The sequence below is a fragment of the Octopus bimaculoides genome, chromosome 4, assembly GCF_046866305.1.
Source record: "Octopus bimaculoides isolate indiv1 chromosome 4, ASM4686630v1, whole genome shotgun sequence".
Classification (NCBI taxonomy): Eukaryota; Metazoa; Mollusca; class Cephalopoda; order Octopoda; family Octopodidae; genus Octopus; species Octopus bimaculoides.
Window position 1 is genome coordinate 128,028,919 of NC_142931.1, and position 23,128 is coordinate 128,052,046.

General features: G+C 37.6%; 1 protein-coding gene across 1 annotated transcript; it reads left to right on the forward strand.

Annotated features, from left to right (window-relative positions):
* Positions 1-645: 645 nt before the first annotated feature.
* Positions 646-22,936, forward strand: LOC106871168 (aminomethyltransferase, mitochondrial). The gene is made up of 7 exons (XM_014917495.3): positions 646-999; positions 7,690-8,067; positions 10,372-10,450; positions 11,356-11,501; positions 13,668-13,854; positions 20,560-20,676; positions 22,597-22,936. Exons 1-7 carry the CDS (start codon positions 886-888, stop codon positions 22,818-22,820), a joined length of 1,245 nt encoding a protein of 414 aa, XP_014772981.1. The 5' UTR covers positions 646-885; the 3' UTR covers positions 22,821-22,936.
* The last annotated feature ends 192 nt before the right edge of the window (positions 22,937-23,128 follow it).

Sequence of the window (23,128 nt, forward strand, 5' to 3'; positions counted from 1 at the left end):
AGGTAGGTAGGTAGATAGGTAGGTAGATAGATAGATAGATAAATAGATAGATAGATAAATAGATAGATAGATAGATATGGCCAATCTATGAGGTTACCCTGGGTTTCGCGTACATAAAATGCTTAGCTTTACAACGTTTCTTCAGACCCCAAAACCCATTGGCCTGGGGATATGAGTTGAAGAGATTAATAACAAACATTTTAAAAACTTTCCAGAGAGAACTTCACTATCGTTTTAACCAATCAATGTCATTTTTCCTTTAAACAAATTTTAAAATGTCAAACTAGAAATCGTGAATGGTGAAAATTGTTTTGCTGACGTAGCAGCTTTCGACGTTTACTTTCCAATTTTTTTTTACTTGTTTTTTCTTTCTTTTTACCTAGTGTTTGCATGCTATAGTTTGTAGCTTTGTCTGCTTCCAGGTTCACCGTTCGAAGAATGAGCTAAAACTTGTATTTATTTTAATTCAATTCATGTTAGAAAAATTGTACGTGTCGATAACGAAGTAGAAAAGTTGCAAAAGAAGATTGAAAATGAAAGGACGCAGTACACATAAAAGTGTTAAATACATTTTAAACGGGTCAACTGTAAAATTATCTTTGGAGATATATAAGTATATACACGCACATGTATGTATGTGGGTATACTGCAAGATATATGAGCTGGAAGGAAGGGGGAGGAGACGAGAAAGATCTGATAAAATTAAAAGAAAATGTGTGTGAGAGAGAGAGAGAGAAGAAATGACAGGGAGTAGATGAAATAATTCTTTGAATCAGTAACAACAAACAAGCTGGGTCAATGTCAGGGTTCAGATAAGATTAATTTTGTGTATTTGCTGAGTCTTGACATTTGTTATTCGCCCCTATCGTTCACAACTTCAATAACATGAACATGACTTTGTCGCACATCATTTTTAGTGGGATATCATTAAGCACCCGACTGGGTACCAGATCTGAACTGTTGCTCAACTGTAACAAAAGATTGTATTCCAGCACCGAGGTAAAGCGAAAAGTTTTAACTTGTTTTATTACGATAAAAAAAGAAAATATTATTGTGCCTCATGGTATATATGCACGCTCATATTTTACTTACATTCATGAATGTATGCGTATATATATATATATATATATATATATATATATATATATATATATATATATATATACACAATCACCGCTCTCATATCAGAACATAAGCAGATACAGATGTACACGCATCTGTATGTGTGTACATACAGATGCGCGTACACACAACATCGACTACATAAATATAGGCGGAGGTAAAGAATACGTACACCACCCGTTTTCGGCGTAACAAAACCCGTAATCCTAACACTAACTCTAAACACCGGGTGTGCGTATTCTTTCGCCCTAATATTTATAAATACGTCTTTCTTTCGCATTTACTCATGTTTGATGTTCTTTATCTGTTTGCACCAGCACGAATGCATGCACTCATAAACATACACACAACAGATACTCGCAACTAGTCATATCTCATCTATTTGTGTTTATTTCATCTTTCTTCTCTTTTCGTACATCTTTGACTTTCTCGTTCCATATTTTTCTGCGTCGTTCGTTGCCTCTCTCTCTCTTCTCTTATATAATGTATTCTCTGACCTCCACCCCATTATAGGATAACATTACTGAAACAATACCACGTGCTCGGAGTATAAGAGGAACTCTTGTACGATCATGCAATCTGTTAGAAATAGCAGCCAGATTTCACTCAAATCACGCTTTATCAATTTAAAAACAAGAAGGAACACGACGGATGATGTAGTTCAGAATACATTGCCGGCAAAAAAAAAAAAATAAATAAAAATTAAAAAATCCGGAAAGGCACAGATGAAATACTTTGTTTCATCGGGGTCGATTTGGGATTCAACAACACTACGTTAGACTAAGTTACAATGGCGTGTCTACGCTGTCGCTCGACATGTTAGAAATAGTAACCAATCTTCCTTAAGCTAATACATTACCATCTTTAAAAGAAGAACAGATGAAATGGTCACAACTAGTATATCCGTAGTACACCACTCTATATACTATCTTTACTATTCGAGCAATGACTCTACTAGTTAACTTGAGCTGAAAAAAAAAACAAAGAAAAAATACTGAAATATCTTTTAAATCACACCCTGCCATCTTAAAAAGAAGACACATTCTATAAAGTAGTCTTAGATACTAATATGACCCTACTGCTTTCTAAATCTAATGAATTTTAATCAGAATTTCAGAGGTTGTCTCCCTTTTATTTTTGACTAGAATTAATCATTTAGATTTTGATTGTTCTCATCAGTTGGGTGTCAATTTTAAAACTAACATTCGAATTCCTATATCTCATGGGAAAGGGTACGGAAATAAGAAGCTAAATGTAAAAAATTTAAATATTTGGAAAAAGTTTTTTTCCCCTTCATAATCGTATCTTCCGTTGTTTGAAATGTAAGAATACTGAAAAATAAAGGAAAAAAATATCTTTTCTTTTTTCATGAGGGCTGGCATTTCAATTCATGGTATACTACGTAAATAATGCTTGCAGACTTTAATATTAAGTTAGCATGTTACTAGAGTCCCTGGAAATTTCTCCTAGTCATTCTCTCTAACTTCTAACGTCGCTGTTTTGTCCACAAAAATTATAATTTTCAATTCAAGTTATATCTGCAATAGCATTTACTGATGAGGCTTCATAGTGTTGAAACATGTCTGGAGTTGTCACCGACTGCTGAAGATTAAGCTCGCTACCCACTGCATTCAATATTTAATAAGCGATCCTCGACGTAACAACTTCAGTTTCACAGTAAAGCAATTTTGTTGTAGTTTCATGATATAAACCTACTATCAGAGCCATCATTTTTTTTGTTACTCTTCATAAACGGCCTTGTTTATTTGCTTTCACTTTTTGTCACAAGAGGGCTGTTTTTTTTTTTGGTGGTTGTGGCAGGGGCTGCAATTAAGATGCTCATTGTTGTTTATAAACAAAATCAAGAAAAAAATGAACAAAAGTAAAAAAATTTTGATAAATCGGAAATAATAAAGAGATCAATTGTAAACGTAATATTCGTCCATCTTTGAGTTCAACCAATTCCAAAAACTTCTATTATATCGAAAAAAACAAACAAAAAATGCACTAACTAAACAAAAAAAAAAACAAGAATTCATGAGAAACTAAGAAATATAAGGTGAAGGTAAAGAATACGCACACCACCCGTTTTCGGCGTAACAAAAACCCTAACCTTAAACCTCAAACCTAACTCTAACCCTAAACCCTAACCACCGGGTACGCGTATTCTTTGCTTCGCCGAAATATGATACAAAATTTGAAACAACTCTCAACAGCATCATTATTTTAGATTATGATGGAGTCTCATAAAATAATCAAAAAGTGAATGCGAACAAATGAGCTACAGTAATCACTCGACTATCGCAGGTGTTACGTTCCAAAAACCAACTCGATACTGTACTGTATATTTAAAAAATTATTTTTATAATTTGTATATATTTATTTTATTATAAATGTAAAACAACACCACGGAGGAATCGACGTAAGCTTAAATAATAAACAGCAATATGGCGAGGGGTTATTGCATTTGATAAAAGTAAAACAAAAAAGAATAATATTCAGGTTCTCATAAAAAGAAATGCATATATCATGATAGTGAAACTGATGTTAACTCCATAATCACCGTTAATTTTAATTAATTAAAATTTCCAGGGGTTGCCTCCCCTACATTTTTTTTTCCTTTTTACCTGACTTAGATAATCCTAATGCTCGTCTATAATAAAATAATTATTTAACAATCTTATAATTTTGATAGCCTAAAATATTTCGGCCGACTACATTAAGTATTCTTTCTAGTCCGCACTATTAGATACTGAATCTAAGGAAGTTGACCTTAGGTGGAACAACAACAGGAAACAGCCTTCATATATAGAGGTCAAATTCAGAAATATACAAAATAGACATTCACCTACACCAAATATCATCATCATCGTCGTCGTTATCATCATCATCATCATTTAACAGCTGTTGTCCATGCTGGCATGGGTTGGATGGTTTGACCAGGGCTGTACAGATTCTAGTCTGATTTGGCATGGTTCCTACGGCTGAATGCCTTTCCTAACACCAACCACTCCGAGAGTGTAATGGCTACTTTTATGTGCCACTGGCACGGGTGTCAGTTGTGTGACACCGGTATCTGCCATGCTTTGAAGAAACACCTCCTGTATTGCTGCTTGTCACCTTCTCCTTGAGCCACTTCTATCCCTCTCACCTCCTCCCTTACATACTGATATTTACCATCAAACACTCCTTTACCTTTTTTTCATCACTCACTACATCCATCTCTGTGGAGGTGCAATAGCCCAGTGGTTAGGGCAGTGGAATCGTGGTCATAGGATCGTGGTTTCGATTCCCAGACCGGGCGTTGTGAGTGTTTATTGAGCGAAAACACCTAAAAGCTCCACGAGGCTCCGGCAGGGGATGGTGGCGAACCCTGCTGTACTCTTTCACCACAACTTTCTCTCACCCTTTCTTCCTGTTTCTGTTGTACCTGTGTTTCAAAGGGGCCAGCCTTGTCACACTGTGTCACGCTGAATATCCCCGAGAACTACGTTAAGTGTCTGTGGAGTGCTTGGCCACTTGCTGTTCCGTTGATCGGATCAACTGGAACCCTCGTCATCGTAAGCGACAGAGTGCCAACATCATCCACCTTTAATTCAATCTCTAACCACCTGTCACTCTCCTCACACTCTTAAGAAGTTACCTATCCTTTAGGAAATTACCCTTTTCTTCCTTTCTTATTCGCAGTCTATATCAGTGGTTCTCAACTGTTTTTGCTTATAGACCCCTTTGATTCCTATCTTACTTGGATAGACCCCCATAAAAAGGTAAACTTATCTTCTTGGTTTCATGGCATATATATCCCCCACCTGGACAGGACACCATCCTTTTTGCCAGCTAAGTGGACTGGAGCAATGTGAAATGAAGCTCTTTCTGCCACCAACCTTCACCTGTTTCTAAGCAAACTAATATTTCCTTGTCATTCACAGGAGATTAGAAACAACCATTAAAAGATGTCAAGACAAGAACACACACACACACACACACACACACACACACACACACACACACACACATACACACACACCCATTAAAGGCTTCTTTCAAGTTCCATTCATCAAATCCACTCTCAAGGCTTTGGTAGGCCCAGAGCTATAGTAGAAGACACTCGCCCAAGATGCCATGCAGTGGGATTGAAACTGAAACCACATGGTTAGGAAAGACTTTTAAAATGCTGATGGTGTACTGTAACACTTTTAACATCTAATTTGGTGTGTTGTGGATTGAAAAGTATTAAATGTTGCTAAAATAGGTTAAAGAATGACAAGTATGGAGTGAAAATATAAAAGGAAAGATAAGATCTACCTCCATTAACTTTTCTTTATCTTATCAGTTTTAGCATAAAACAATTTAAAATTCTCCTTGAGAAGTAGACAGTTGCCTATCTAGGTCTTCTTTATAGTATTTGACACCAAGAGGTAGGTTTGTTAACTAGCATTACCATCATTCTCCTCAGAGAGGAGTTAGTGAAGTGGACTCTGTACCAGTGATTCTCAACTGGGTCCCATATAATACGAGGTGGTATCGAAAAGTCCCTGGTCTTGTTATGTTTAATAAAAAAGAACTTATTTATCTGAGTTTTATAACATCGTCTCCCTCAAAATAGTCACCCTGTACTGCAATACACTGGTTTTGGAGTTCTTACCACTTTTGGAATCCGGCCTGGAAGTTGTTTTCCATGAGTTGAGGACCTTCTGCGATTTGCTCTGGATCTCGACGACTGTGTTAATAAAAGCAACCTTTTGAGCTGCGTTTTCATCTTGGAGAAGAAATGGAAGTTCACAGGTGCTAAATCTGGTGAATAAAGTGGAATGGAAGCAATACTATGTTTTTGGTGAGTGGCATGTAAAAAGACATTCGAGCGAGATTGTTGATAGTGCCGATGGACTGGCTCCTGTGCAGGTGGCACGTAAAACACACCATTTCGAGCGTGGCCATCACCAGTACCGCCTGACTGGCCCTCGTGCTGGTGGCACGTAAAAGCACCTACTACACTCTCGGAGTGGTTGGTGTTAGGAAGGGTATCCAGCTGTAGAAACTCTGCCAAATCAGATTGGAGCCTGGTGTCGCCTCCTGGTCCACCAGTCCTCAGTCAAATCGTCCAACCCATGCTAGCATGGAATGCGGACGTTAAACGATGATGATGATGATGATGAAACTCATGAATGAGGAAAGCTCAGTGACAGGGTACATTGTTGTTGTGAAGAATCCAATTCTTTGCGCACCACAGATCTGGTTGCTTTTGCCAAATGTCCTCCCTCAAATGCTTCAAAATGTCACAGTAGTATTCTTTATTGATGGGCTGGCCCTGGGGACCAAATTCTCAATACCACATTTCTGGGGATGACACTTGTGGAAGGTCTGCCAGATTGCTTATCATTTCCTAGGGATGTTGTTCCACTTTTGAAGTGCCTGCACCACTGGAAACATTGCATATGACACATTGCCTTGTTGCTGTTAGCTTGCCAAAGCATGCTGAATGTCTTTGTAGCAGACTTTCCAAGTTTAACTCAAAATATCACAATGGCTTTTTGTTCCTGTCCATAACAAAATCACAGACTACAGCATACATGCAATCACAAAAACACAAGTTTCACAACTTGCAAAGTAAGCACAGCAATGTCACTCAGCACACTGCCTCATAAAGGTCACTGCTAGCTCTCACTGCACACACAACCATATGCTACCATCTGTTGGTGTGCTACAGAAGTAGTCCGGGAACTTTCTGATACCACCTCGTAGTTTTGGGGTCCACACAAGCAAAATAGTACATTGGGTCCACAGCAGTATTCTATGGGTCCATGAAAAAATTTTGCTTTAGATGTTTTTATCGCAAGAAACCAAGTTGGGGGCTATAGTGGAAGAAATAAAATAGTGTTGCATAATGGAATTGAACCTAAAACAATGTGGTTCAGAAGCAAACATCTTAACCACACATGCACTTAATGTAATAATATATTTTCTGTCCAAATATTTGGGGTCAGAAAATAATATTCTTCTTTGTGTAGGATTTAGTCAATACCATTGACTCCAGTACTTGACTAGTACTTTATTTTATTGGCCCAAAGAAATAAAAAGTGAAGTGGACCTCTGTAGGATTTGAACTCAGAATATAAAGAACCAAAACAAACGCTACAAGGCATGTTTTCAACAGTCTGTTGACTCTGTCATCCACCATTTTGTCTTACAAACACAAGGGCACACACACACACACATGCGTACACACATACACTCATAGATATGCGTGCACACACATAAGCATGCACACACATAAGCATGCACACAGACACACAATAACTCATTTGCACACACCGACACACATGCACACACACACACACAAGCATAACAAGCTTCTTTCAGTTTCCGTCTCAAATCCAACCTATAAGGCTTTGGTCTGCTCATGGTTGTAGTAGAAAGACATTTATCTAAGGTGCCATGCAGTGGGACTGAACCAGGAATCATATGGCTGGAAAGCAAACATCTTATCACACAGCCATGCCCGCACATGAAAATATATTTTTAATCTCATTTCAACGATTTTGTTTCTTGTTATTTTATCGTTTCCAGAATCTGCGAAAGACTTATCTTTATGACTACCATGTCGAGAAGGGTGGCAGAATGGTACCATTTGGTGGCTGGTCAATGCCTGTTCAATATAAAGATGGTATTCGGGACTCTCACCATCATGTACGAAACCATGTTGGTATATTTGATGTTTCCCATATGATGCAGACCAAAATCCATGGTAAAGATCGTGTGGCATTCATGGAAAGCCTCACCCTTGCTAATGTGAAGATCTTGAAACCTGGAGTTGGTTGCTTAACGGTGTTTACTAATGAGAAAGGAGGAATTAACGATGATTTGATTGTCACAAACACCAGCGAAGGATATCTTTATGTTGTGTCAAATGCTGCATGTGATCATAAAGATTTTGCTAACATGGAGGTAAGATTTTGATCTTGTTTAACTCTAGGCCAACCCTAATTAAGTAGATCTATGATTAAAGGACTATGTGCTAATCATTAGTGGAGGCGCAATGGCCCAGTGGTTAGAGCAGTGGACTTGTGGTCATAGGATCGCGGTTTGGATTCCCAGACCGGGCGTTGTGAGTGTTTATTGAGCGAAAACACCTAAAGCTCCATGAGGCTCTGACAGGGGATGGTGGCGAACCCTGCTGTACTCTTTCACCACAACTTTCTCTCACTCTTACTTCCTGTTACTGTTGTGCCTGTGTTTCAAAGGGCCAGCCTTGTCACACTGTGTCACGCTGAATATTCCCGAGAACTACGTTAAGGGTACACATGTCTGTGGAGTGCTCAGCTACTTGCATGTTAATTTCACGAGCAGGCTGTTCCGTTGATCGGATCAACTGGAACCCTCGATGTCGTAAGTGAAGGAGTGCCAACAACAACAAGCTAATGGTTAGGATATCCGGCTAATGATTGTGAGGGCTTGAATTCAATTGCTGGTGCTGCATCGTGTCCTTGAGCAAGTTACTTTATGTTACATTGCTTCAGTCCACTCAGCTGGCAAAAATGAGTTGTATCTGTAATACAAAGAGCCAGCCTCGTCACATTCTGTGTCACACTGAATCTTCTTGAGAACTACATTAAGAATATGCATGTCACTGGAATTCTCAGCCACTTGCACTTAATCTTCACAAGCAGGTTGTTCCATTGAATGGATTAACTTGAACACTGATGGTAGTAACCAATGGAGTGCCAGTGAGATAATTAAAGGCACTCCAGCTATGACCACCTTTTTAAAATTGTGTAGGATGTGATTAACATGTTCTTTCTTCACTTTAGACTGTAGAGTGTGATTTGAAGGAGATTTGGCTATTATTTCTAGCAGGTTGAGCAACCATATACAAGACACCCTTGTTTGTTTAAAGTGATGCTTTGTTAACATAGAGGAGGTAAGCCAGCAAATATAAAAGTATCACTAGAAAAGTATTATGATAACCATTGCTATACCATCACCACAACATCACCAGCTCACCACCAGCTCACCACCACCGACAATAACTACAGTAGTGAGCCAACAAGACAAACTCTGGATAGTTGCCTGATCTGTTAAAAATAGCAGTGAAATCTCCCACAAATCACACTCCTACCACCTTGAAAGTAGTACATATTGAACAGTGATGCCCTAGGTATACAAATGACAGGTTGGTCATAACTGAAATGTCTTTGGTTATAGGTTTGCTTGATCAGGGCTGATTTGGGGATAGACAACAGCAGCAACAAAGACAACAGTAACTCTATTAGCGACAACAATAGCAATATCCATACCAATGGGGAAGACTCTATATTACTTGTTCTCAACTGGGGTCCCTATAAGATTTTGTCAATAAAATTTATGTGCAATAAATTGACTATAGTTCTATAATACACAAAATAGTTAAACAATTTTTTTTAATACAATTCCTAATAATATTTAATTATAATGGAATTTTTTTAAACATTGAATGGCTATGAGAGTCCATCTGAATGAAATAGGAATGAAAGGGGTCTATATGTACAAGATGGTTGAGAATCACTGCTCTACATGGTCATTTGATTTGCTAGAAAAAAGCAGTTAGATTTCCCCTAAATCATTACCCTTCAGTTTTAAAAACTTCATTGGATAATGTAGTATTAAATACCACCGTCTGAGCGTGATCATTGCCAGAGCACCAGCTGTCTGGCTTCCGTGCTGGTGGCATGTCAATAGCGCCATTTGAGCATGATCGTTACCAACATCGCCTCCTGGCACTTGTGCCGGTGGCACATGTAAAGACATTCGAGCAAGATCGTTACCAGCGACGCTCGACTGGCTCCTGTGCAGGTGGCATGTAAAATACACCATTTTGAGCGTGGCCATTGCCAGTACCGCCTGACTGGCCTTCGTGCCGGTGGCATGTAAAAGCACCCACTACACTCTCTGAGTGGTTGGCGTTAGGAAGGGCATCCAGCTGTAGAAACTCTGCCAAATCAGATTGGAGCCCGGTGTAGCCATCTGGTTCACCAGTCTTCAGTCAAATTGTCCAACCCATGCTAGCATGGAAAGCAGACGTTAAACAATGATGATGATGATATCTGAAAAAAAAATAGACAGTTATGGCTAGAATGCTTTTGATCTTAGGATAGCTCTTTTAGGAGTGACTTGGAGCTCATTCCACATCAACCATAGCAATACCAGCAACAACATTAACATCACCACTACCACCATTACCATCAAATTACACAAAATTTTATTCAATTTCAGAAAAAATGTGCTGAGTTCCATAGCAAAGGTCTTGATGTCACCCTTGAACGACTTACTGACTCATTGATTGCTGTACAAGGTAAGTTAAGTCCACCTTGGTATATGAGCCTTTTGTACTAATCCCTTTGCATCTTATGTTAATATATGCTTTTTGGCACAGAGAAGCTCTTTGTTATTGATACAAGCAACAATCTTTCAAACTGATTTCACCTGTTCCTATACAAAAGTATGAAGGAACTCATTGGGTAAATCTAATATTTTTTATGCAGTTTGTAAGCTTTTATTGCTCATAATTTTACTGATTCTACCCGAACACTGGGGTATCACCATCATCATCATTTAGTGTCTGCTTTCCATGCTAGTATGGGTTAGACGGTTTGACTGAAACTAGTAAGCTGTAGGGCTACACCAGGTTCCAATATGATTTGGCATGGTTTCTATGGCTGGATGCCCTTCCTAATGTTAACCACTCCAAGAGTGTAATGGATGCTAGTTATGTGACACCAGCGTTGGCCATGACTACGGTTTCACTTGACTTGACGGGTCTTCTCAAGCATGGCATATCACCAAACGTCTCAGTCATTTATCATTGCCTCTGTGAGGCTCATTGTTTGAAGAGTGCTTTTTACATGCCACTGGCATGGTGACCAGTTACGTAACACCAGCATCAGCCATGATTGCAATTTCACTTGGCTTGATGGGTCTTCTCAAGGATGGCATATTACCAATAATATTTATTGTAACATGTGATTTTTTTGCAAACAACTTACAGATACAAGTGCTACCAGTTGAAAGCTCCACATACTGGGTGCTAGCAAGTTTATAGGATCATCAGGGGAGAATGCATGCCGTTTCAGGGCCTTCCTCTCCAAACATATTATTAAATCAAATTTCTAAATTTTTCTTTTGAGTGTGTCATGCCATTTTCAATATTTGTAGATGCTTCTGACCTGTTTGTTTTATATATTTCTATTCCATCTATAGGTCCTTCAGCTGCAAAGGTGTTACAGCCAGGTTTGACTTTTGAGCTTGCAGATCTGCCATTCATGCGAAGTATCTTGACCTCAGTATTTGACATCCCTAATTGCCGAGTCACCAGGTGTGGCTACACAGGTGAAGATGGTGTTGAGGTAATTTTTATTTTTATCCTGTCACTTTTTATTGTTGTTTGCTACTGAATATTTATGTTACTGCAAGCCTCATACAGAATATTGACTCACCTCAGTGTATCAAGATGGGGTGGGGTCACAAACAGCCCTTCCCCCTGCCTTTACAATGTGATACCCAGATATCCAAATTGCTGCATTGTATTCTACATATTACCCCAACATTGCCCCTATATGCTACTTTGACATGTTACTCTTATATGTTATCTTCCACACCTCATCCTACATTGTTTCCCACTTGTTGCTCTGTTGCTCCAGGTTTGCCCGAATGAGCTGACCCGTGGTCAGAAGCTTTGCTACCATAACTATTCTATCATTTTGACAAACTGTATCCAGTTTTATGATGATAAAGTGTGAGTTGTGGATGATTTAGTTGCTATTTCTAGCAGCTTCAGTGACCATGTAGATGTCCTCCCAATGGCTCATCTACCTCATTTGTTATCTATATGTGTAACTCCACACATGTTGCCTATATCAATAGCATGGAAGGCCTTTTCAGACTGGTGGGGGTCAATATAGAAGATGTTCAGCTTGAACTTTTGCAGGTTGAAGCCTGCAAACAGAGGATATGTGAAGAGAGTGAGTGAGTGAGAGAGAGGAACAGCGAGAGAGAGAGAGAGAGTTCCAGAAAGTTGCAATCTTAAAGCAGGAGAAATGAGTGAAGTGTTGAATACAGGGTTTTGAGAGATGGACGAGACAATGTAAAGACAGCAAGAAGCTAAGTCGGTGCATTGCTTGGAGAGTGTTTGTATATAGCTTACTAGTTAAGAAGAGGTAGTATTATTACATGAGTGGCAGAAGAGATACCACCACCACCACCACCACTACCACCACCACAATCATCATCATTATTATTTTATTAATTGCTGGCTCTAAATTCTATAGAAAATCTGTAAATATTGTTCTGTTCTCCACTTTTCCATGCTCACATGGGTCAAAAGGAATTTGTCAAGGTAGATCTTATATGGCCATATGCCCTTCCTGTTGCTAATCCTCACCTGTTTCTAAGTAAGGTAATATTCAACCATGACAAGACATGTTTCCATGGAAGATTGGAAACAAAAGAACATTGTTTACATGATAGTCATACTCACTAATATCTGTCACACAACATTAAGGCAAAGAGACAGTCACACACGGACACAGACACACACAAATACATGTATTATGGGCTTCTTTAAAGATAAAGATAGAATGAGGCATCTCACCTCTTGACTGAAACAGCTGTAAGACATTATCCCATTTTCTGTCACTATGTGTCATTTTTTAATTACTGATATGACATATGTCACATGTGTTTGTATATTGTTATTATTATCCTTTTAGTAAACAAATAAACAAGTAAATTGACACAATACAATGTCTGCAAGTTGATGAATACCACCTTCTCCCCTTCATTTTCTTATTGCTATATATATATATATATATATATATATATATATAAGATACAGAAATAAATTTATTTCTCAAATGCGTGATAATGCTATAAATAGCGTGATCAGGATAAATTATCCATATAAAGCAGAAAAATACATTGCCGGCCAGCTTGACATGTAATCACAGAGATGTGAGTTCGAGTCTCATGGCTGGCCGGCAATGTATTTTTCTGCTTTATATGGATAATTTATCCTGATCACGCTATTTATAGCATTATCACGTGTTTGAGAAATAAATTTATTTCTGTATCTTACAATACATCTCAACGCTTCTAAAAACTTAAAAAAAAACAAAAAAAACTTTGTTTGTTTACTTTCATCGTAAAGTTGAAGATATATATATATATATATATATATATATATATATATATATATATATATATATGTATATATATATATATATATATATATATATCTTTCTCTTTGCACTCTTGTCTCTCTCCTTCATTCCATACAGGCTATCTTCAGTAGATTCTAATCAATGTAGCACTGATTCAAGTAATACACAAGTACATAAACCTAGTGCATGCACACATACACATTTACATAATAGATTAAAAAAACCAGAAATACAAATATTTGAACCAAACAGGAAACCATGCATATTATATTGTTGCGTTCTGTAATTACCAGAATGACTTAACAATGGTTTGAACCCAGTAAAAAGCTTGCTTTATAACTTCTATATTTTTAGATCTCTGTGACCTGTGAAAAAGTTATAGAACTGCTGGAAAACCTACTCAATTCAAACGTTGATGAAGTCAGACTCGCTGGCTTGGGTGCTCGTGATACTCTCCGCCTAGAGGCTGGACTTTGTCTCTATGGCAATGACATGGATGAAACTACAACTCCAATTGAAGCATCTCTAGGTTGGTTGTTAGGTAAGTCCACTTGTATTTTAATATAATAAAGATGATGATGATGATGATGATGATGATGGTGGTGGTGGTGGTGGTGGTGGTAGTGGTGGTGGTGGTGATGGTGATGATGATGATGGTGATGATTCTCAAATTTTGGCACAAAGCCAGCAATTTTGGAGGAGGGGATAAGTCAATTACATTGATCCCAGTGTTCAACTGGTGCTTATTTTATCAACCCTGAATGGGTGAAAGGCAAAGTTGACCTCAGCAGAATTTGAACTCAGACTGTAAAGATGGATGAAATTGCCACTAAGCATTTTGCCCAGGGCAGTTATGATTCTGCCCACTCATCAATAATAATAATAATAATGAAATTTTGAGGGTGGGGCAAAGTCAATTACATTGACCTCAGTACTCCACTGGTACTTAATTTATCGGCCTCCGAAAGGATGAAAGGCAAAATCAACCTTGGTGGAATTTGAACTCAGAATGTGAAGACAGATGAAACGCTGCTAAGTATTTTGTCTGGTGTTGTAATGATTTTGTGAGCTTGCCATATTAATAATAATGATAATCCTTTCTATTATAGACACAATACTGACAATTTTGGGGGAGAGGGGTAAGTCAATTATATTGACCCTGGTGCTCAACTAGCACTTATTTATCGACCCTGAAAGGATGAAAGGCAAATTCGATCTCAGTGGAATTTGAACTCAGAATGTGAAGACAGACAAAATGCTGGCTCGCTGCCTTAGATAATAATAATCCTTTCCCCTGTAGGTACAAGACCTGAAATCTTGGGGTAGTGGGGTAGTCGATTACATTGACCCCAGTGTTTCATTAGCACTTAATTTCTCAACCCTACAAAATTTAACTTAATGAAAGATAAAAAGTGAGTTTAATAAAGATGTGTAATAATTTTTATGCAGTGGTTCCCTGAGATATGGAATGTATTCCAAGGAATCCACAAGACTAAAATTGTTGGAAATGTTAGCATATAAGACAGATAATGCTCACATTGATGTAAAGATGGCAAAAACTGATTTTGGACTCGTATGGACTAAGCAATTTGATATTGTATATATAAACCCGTAATTTATCAACCCTACTATAAATTGGCACAAACTTTCCGGACAACCCAATATAATCAGGTGTACTACAATTTATTGGGAAAGGATAAAAGAGAGGACAGAAAGTTGCAATAAATGAAGTAAAGAAAACAATGATAACCGAAAGTGCATGCATAATACAGAGAATAAGACACAAAAAGGCAGAAAAGTGAGCAGTAAAAAAGCCATAAAGCAGAAAGGGATTATAGACACTTCAGGAGTAGTGTTGGTGAATTTTGAGAAGCATGACATTTTTGAAAGATGTAGTTTCTTGACAGCTAACAACTGATGCAAGTAGCTTATTCCATGCTTCAATAATTCTGAGTGTGAAAAAATGTTTCTTGAAAGTCATGGGTGCTGTGCTGTTTTTATTTTCATTTTATAAGCATATGTTACAGCAATTCTCACCTGGAGTTCCATGGCACCCCAGGCTTCTGTTACAGCTAGCTAGGGGTTCCAATTAGTGATCAATAAGCAAAGACATTTTTGATTAATTTTTGTGCTTAATTATTTATTCATAGTTTTATTACAGTTTCATGGCATATTACCTCAGGTAGAGAAATCCTGACATCTAAGGCAGTAAGGAGATCCTATGGGGTTTCCTCACAAGCTTCAGTGTTGGTTAAAATGAAATTTCTTAACTTTTTAACATTCAGATTACTCTGTCAAATGTAATGCTTATTTATTCACATTGTTTTGAATTAAACATGCATTACCTCCTAGCTTTCAATCATGTGACTGTGTATTTTTAGACTGGCATTCTGTGGTAGGTGTGAAAGGCTGGATCTGGCCACTTTGAACATAAAATAGAATATTTTGGCTTGGTTTAACACTAGCATAAATGTTTACATTGTTTTGAATTAATCATGCATTATCTCCTTGGAGGGGAACTTTCTAGGTACAGTCCCATGGTTATTCATAACTGAAAGGGGTCATTTACCCTTTTTACTCTTTTACAAAATTTAACTTAATGAAAGATAAAAAGTGAGTTTAATAAAGATGTGTAATAATTTTTATGCAGTGGTTCCCTGAGATATGGAATGTATTCCAAGGAATCCACAAGACTAATTGTTGGAAATGTTAGCATATAAGACAGATAATGCTCACATTGATGCAAAGATGGCAAAAACTGATCTTGGACTCGTATGGACTAAGCAATTTGATATTGTATATATAAAGGACTGTAGTAGTAGTAGTAGTAGTAGTAGTAGTAGTAGTAGTAGTAGTAGTAGTAGTAAATGATGGCAGAAACTGTGGTGGTGATGGCAGTAGTTGTAGTAATGATGGGAATAATTATAATGATAGCAGTGATGGTTTGTGGTAATGATGAAGGCAGTCTTTGTGGTGGTAGTAAGAATAGTAGTTGTGGTGGCATTAGTAGTAGTAGCAGCAGTAGTAACAGTGGTAGTAATAATATGGGTGGTTTTATTAGCTGTAGTAGTGGTCATAGTAGTGGTATGCACAAATGTATTTAATAGTACATGCTACATGATTGTGAGATATAATTGAGTTCTGGGGAGGTTGAAGAGAAATTAGCCAAATATGATCTGATAGATGTATAATGTGTGTATACATACATACATATTTACATATGTGCATGTATACACATGCATGTATATAAATATGTATACATACATATATACAGATATGTGATGTGTGTATAATATATATATTTACATGCATATATATATCTACAAATATATACATACACACACATACATACATACATACATACATATAAACCATGCATGCAAAATGTCAATGGATGGTGAGTGATGGATGTGAAAATGCTATGTTATGATAGTAGAAGATTCTTGTAAGGAGAGGAGGACTGAAGCAGACAAGAAGACATTGGAAGACAGAGTGAGGTCAAATTACAAGATGATCAGTTTTGTCACAGACAAGGTGTTGCAGGATAGAGATGTCATACAGCAGATCAGTTTAACTCATACTGGTATGGAAGACAGATTTGAAAACATTGTTATTATTGTTGATTGGCCACAAGTCGGGCTCTGGTTTAACAGATACAAGGCGTGCTGAAAAATTCCTGGCTTTAAGGGTATTGCAAAAAGTTTGTTTGGAGGCCCAACCTTCTGAGTTCTTTTACAAGGCTTAGAAAAACTGAAGGACTGCTGCAATAAATGTGTGAATCTGAGAGGAGAATATGTTGAATAAAATCATAATTAACTGATCCTCCTGTATTTTCTTTTACTCAAAGCTAGGACATTTTCAGCATTCCCTTGTATATGATCAAAGATGAGTGGAGTGTTGTATATTTAGGACTGCAATAGGCTCAAGTGCGGTTGTGTTGGTTAAGAAGCTTGCTTCTTAACCATGTGGTCTTGGGTTCAATCCCACCTTGTGGTGTCTTGGGTAAGTGTCTTCTGCTGGAACTCAAGACTGATCAAAGCCTTTTGAGTGGTTTTTGCAGGCGGAAACTAGAAGAAGCCTGTCATATATATGTGTATGTGTGTGTGTGTTTTGACATCATGTGATGGTTGTAAATGAGCATCCTTGTCAAACTAGTGGTGTTGTTTATGTCCATTCTTTCATGAAAAATATGTCTGGCCGCGTTTACTTAGAAACAGGCCATAAGGCTTGCATCTGGCTGCAGAAAATCTGCCTTAAGAACTTTAGTCTGTTCCAGGCAAGCATGGAAAAGTGGATGTTTAAAAATGATGATGATTTAGGACTTCATCATCTAATTTATATCTGGGACTAGATTGTCCATGGTACTCTTTTTCTTATGATGGTTGGGTGTGCTTTGTGGAAGGTTTAGCTGCTATTCTTTGACTTAACTATTACCTTATCTTCTATCTTCAAGATTTTGATAATAATGATGATCATCAGCAATATTTAATGTCTGTTTCCCATGTTGGTATGGTTGGATGGATTGACAGGAACTGGCAAGGCCAGGGCCCACACCAAGTTCCATAGTCTGTTTCAGATTGGTTTCTATGGCTGGATGCCCTTCCTAATGCCAACCACTCCACAGAATGTACTGGGTGCTTTTCACATGACACCATCACCTGTGCTTTTTACGTGGTCTCAGCACCAGTGCTTTTTATGTGGCACCAGCACCCACATGAATGTGTTTTATGCAGCACCTTGGCTTCAGGATCTCAATTCTGTTCTGCTGGGTGAGTCTTCTCGAATACAGTAACGCACCACATATCTCAGTCCTCTGTCATCTCCTTCATAAGGTTCAGCGTTTTGTTAGAATTACATTGAAGGATATATAACTTGTCTTTCATGAAGTAAATTAGCTTAGTAGAGTCCAAGATTCTCCAAGATAAATTCTGCTGAACATTTTCAGGTTAATGGATCACACACTAATTTAATATTATCAGTATTGATTACAGAAGGAAGTTATTTCTACACTGTTGAGCTTATTTGTTTTTCTTTGTCACAAACTGTCAAGTTAAATGGAAATAAATCTTCAGATTTTTCTCAACCAGAAATTTTTATAATTTTTTATATCTTTTATCTTACCTCTATTACTTGTTTTAGTGATTACACTGTGGTCATACTGGGGCACCACCTTGAAGAGTATTTAGTCATTTGAGTTGACCCTAATGCTTGTTTTTTGTTAAGTCTGGTACTTATTCTATTGCTCTCTTTTTGCTGAGTTGCTAAGTTACAGGGGCATAAACACACCAACACTGTCTGTGAAGTAGTGGTGGGGACAAACATAGGCACAAAAACACACACACACACATATATGACAGGTTTCTTTCAGTTTCAATGTACCAAATCTATTCACAAAGCTTTGGTTTGGCCTGAGGCTATAGTAGAAGACACTTACCCAAGGTGCCACACAGTGGAGCTAAACCCAGAAACATATAGTTGGGAAGCAAGCTTCTTATTTCTTTACTGCCCACAAGGAGCTACACACAGATGGGACAAACAAGGACAGACAAGCGGATTAAGTCGATTATATTGACCTCAGTGCGTAACTGGTACTTATTTAATAGACCCCGAAAAGATGAAAAGCAAAGTCGACCTCGGCGGAATTTGAACTAAGAACGTAGCTGCAGACGAAATACCGCTAAGCATTTCGCCCTGCATGCTAACGTTTCTGCCAGTTCGTCAGGAAGCAAGCTTCTTGCTATGCAGCCAATTTTATCAGATTTTATGTTAGATTTTTATCAACAGTTTTAGTAGAATACTGGACATAAAGACGCTTGGATTGTATTGATATATGACAAAAATATGGCTGTATGCAATGAATCGCTGAATGTCCTGATTGATTTTTCTTTGTTTTGCTAATGTCCAAGGAGATACTGTGCGTAACATAATAATATATGTATGGAAAAAAAATCTCTGTAATATAAAAAATATATATGAAAAGAGTCGCTACAGCTAGTTGTTATTTTTGTGCTGGCTCTCATTTGGCCAACCCAATTAAGACCTTGGTCAGCCCTAATTGGGAAGGTTTATAGTGAAAGGCATTCCAGCCAGGTGCATCTTATCTCTTTAGAAAATTCTAGGGCTACGTTATTCAGTGTTTCCTTTTTTAAGATGGTGAGATTCAAATTGGTTCAATTTATGTTAGTTTTTCACCATATGTGCCCTGTGGCACCATCACTCAGCTGAATATAATAAACAAAAAAGATAAAGGCAATAAGCTGGCAAAATTGTTAGCACACTGGGCAAAATGCTTAGCGGCATTTCATCCATCTTTATGTTTTGAGTTCAAATTTCACTGGGGATGACTTTGCCTTTCATCTTTACAGGGTCAGTAAAATAAGTACCAGTTGATCATTAGGATCGAGGTAATTAACTTCCCTCAAAGATATATGATAGACTATAATCTTCTATTCTAGAATGTTAATATTGGTATAATGGTATTTTAACTCTGGAAATTTGAACAATGTCCATCAAAACAATACACACAGCACAGATGAACACAGTGTAATTATACATTTTTTCTTCTTACTAATTAAGAACGAAATATCATCATCATCATCATTTAATATTCATTTTTCATTTACTATTTGTTGAGGCAAATTTTTTAAAGACATTTTATAGTCTTAAAAACAGTAGAACATATATTATCAGATTAAAAGATGAGGACGTCACAGTGAAAACACTTTTGATCATTGTTCTGCTGAGAAGCAAGACTATGAAGTTAATGAGAGAGTTTCTGTGTGGTTGCTTGACCTGCTAGAAATATCAATTAAATTGCCATCAAATCTTAAAATATCATCTAAACTCTTTAGCGTTTAAACCAGCCACATCAGACCCAAACATTTTAACAGTTTTTTTGTTCAAACTGGCCAGATCTGGCCTCTTACACCTACTTTTCAATGTTATTCTAAAAATGAACAAACACATTATCGAAATCTTGAAGCTATAAGATAATGCATAATTAATTCAAAACAATGTAAATCAATAAACATTATAGTTAACAGAGTAATCTGAATGCCAAAGGGTTAATTAAAAAAAAACAGTTTGGATGATAAAGTCCTTGTTTTGCTATTTATGAACAAAAGTTGGAATTGTCATGGTAGAAACGCCTTTGATCATAAGCTTGCTGGATCAAAGCTGACCATAGACTAAAACTATCACCACTACAACAACAACTGAAAGAATATTTACTGACTTTCTTTTACAGGTAAACGTCGGCGTCAGCTTGCAGACTTCCCTGGGGCATCTCACATACTCAACCATTTTAAAAATCCTCCACAGAGACAAAGAGTTGGCTTCACATCAACAGGACCCTCTCCAAGACGTAAGCTTTAGCAGATTACTTAGTTCATCATTATTCCCTTCTCCATTCCGTACTTTTGTACATGACATTGTAACATCTCTGTACTTTCTTCTGTCTTCTACTGTCATTTGAACCACTTCCCATGTGGTTGATGTTAGGTGGGTTGCTCTTTGTGGCAGCAACCATCTATAGTGGAGGCCAACTGATTGCCCACATTTCTCATTGTCCCTTTGTGGCCATCAGCTTTGGCTGTCTTCATTTTTTCACCACCTTCATTTCTTTCAACTACTAACTTATAAACATGTCAGATCAACACATTAACCATTACGTATGTGTATATGTGTGTATGTAAATGTATATGTAGTGTATGAGTGTGTATGTATGTACGTATGTGTTATTTCTTTACTACCCACAAGGGGCTACACACAGAGGGGACAAACAAGGACAGACAAACACGGATTAAGTCGATTATATGGACCCCAGTGCATAACTGGTACTTATTTAATCGACCCCGAAAGGATGAAAGACAAAGTCGACCTCGGCGGAATTTGAACTCAGAACGTAGCGGCAGATGAAATACGGCTAAGCATTTCGCCCGGTGTGCTAACGTTTCTGCCAGCTCGCCAAAGTAAGTCCGTATGTACGTATGTGTGTGTGCATGTATGTATATGTGTGTGTATATGTGTGTGTGTGTGTGTGTGTGTGTGTGCGTGCACATGCGTGTGTGTGTGTGTGTATTTGATTTTCTCTATGATATGGAAAAAAATCTCAGTTATTACCCAACAACAGTATCAAACTCTGTATAATTGTTATCTACAATGATGAATTATTTTATTGTCTGCTTTGCATGATTCTTCTAGCCAATCATTTTGATGTGCTTCGCGGTCGGAGGATCATGGTTTTGATTCCCAGACTGGGCGTTGTGTGTGTTTATTGAGTGAAAACACCTAAAGCTCAACGAGGCTCCAGCGGGTGGTGGTGGCGACCCCTGTTGTACACTTTCGCCCCAACTTTCTCTCACTCTTTCTTCCTGTTTCTTGAGTAAAGCTGCAATGGACTGGCATCCCGTCCAGCTGGCGGGGGGGAACACATATGCCATAGAAACCGGGAAACCGAGCCCATGAGCCTGGCTAGGCTTTAAAAGGGCGCATAAAAAAAAATGAAAATAAAATATATATATATATATATAGTACCATTATTACCATTAACTACTACTGGAGTCTGGTGTAGCCTTCCAGCGTGCCAGTCCAGTCAAACCATCAAAACTGAAGCAAGACGTCTAAGCAAGCTCTCCCATTTGAGTGTGGTTGAATCAAGTTGTCTCTATAACGACACCAGCACGAAGAACCGTACATCTACATTTCAGGCTACTCTAAAACCGGACAATTAGATGCTGTTTACCTTTTCCACCTAACAATAAATATTTGTTGTTGTTGATCAGTTTGGAGTTTCTGCGTTCGGTCCTCTTCCAATTTAATGTAGGAGAGTTAGGTGTATATCTAAAGATATATAACCCACTCTCCTAAAAGACCATGCCAGCATGGACAACGGACTTACTTGGAAATGAATTTGGATGGTGACAGGAAGGTGATCTAGTTCTAGGTATTGAAATTCTGGCTCAACAAATTCCATCTGACCCATGCAAGCTGAGAAAAGTAGACATGAAAACAATGGTGATAATGATAATGATGATATGTGAACCAGACAATTATCTCTCATCAGGGGAAAAGAAATAGAATTCAAGAAAATTATTTATGGTCTCTGTTGGCTAAAACAGTTAATAAAAATTAATAAATTGCGTTGCAAGAATTGTTCTTTTCTTATAACATACAAACATGAATTATTTCATAAAATATTTCTTATCTGATGTTTGGAAAATATATCTGAAATTAATATTCTCTTGTTTTTATTTTGTTTTGTCTTTAATTCCCTAAATCACAGACGGTTCAGATATTTATGATGAAAGTGGTAAAAATGTTATTGGCATAGTAACTAGTGGTTGTCCATCACCAACATTGAAGAAAAACATTGCCATGGGTTATGTGAAACCTGAATATACTGCAGTTGGCACCAACGTGGTCTTCGATATCCGTAAAAAGATGGTTCCTGGCCAAGTAGCTAAAATGCCATTTGTGCCTACAAATTATTATATTGTCAAGAAATAAAAATGTATTTCCAATATATTTCAGATTATAATAAAGTTTGACTTTATTTTTTCCTGTAATTTTCTATCTCTTTGAATCTCTGTTTAATTTTGATAATAAAATCTATGACAAACGAACAGACTTTTGACATCTTTGAAGATATGTCTGTATGTATATGTATGTGTGTGCATTATGTATGTATGTATGTATGTGTGTGTGTGTGTGTGTGTGTGTGTGTGTGTAGTTTGAAATAGAGGTGGGTGACAATGAGTCTTATGAGGGGGCCCCGAAAAGTTCCTGACTTTAAGGGTATCGGGAAAGGCCTGGTT

Coding starts and splice junctions, on each gene's coding strand:
- LOC106871168 (XM_014917495.3), top strand. CDS start 886: ATGAACATGACTTTGTCGCACATCATTTTTAGTGGGATATCATTAAGC. Junction 11,502..13,667: donor CAGGTGAAGATGGTGTTGAG/GTAATTTTTATT, acceptor CTATATTTTTAG/ATCTCTGTGACCTGTGAAAA. Junction 20,677..22,596: donor AACAGGACCCTCTCCAAGAC/GTAAGCTTTAGC, acceptor CCTAAATCACAG/ACGGTTCAGATATTTATGAT.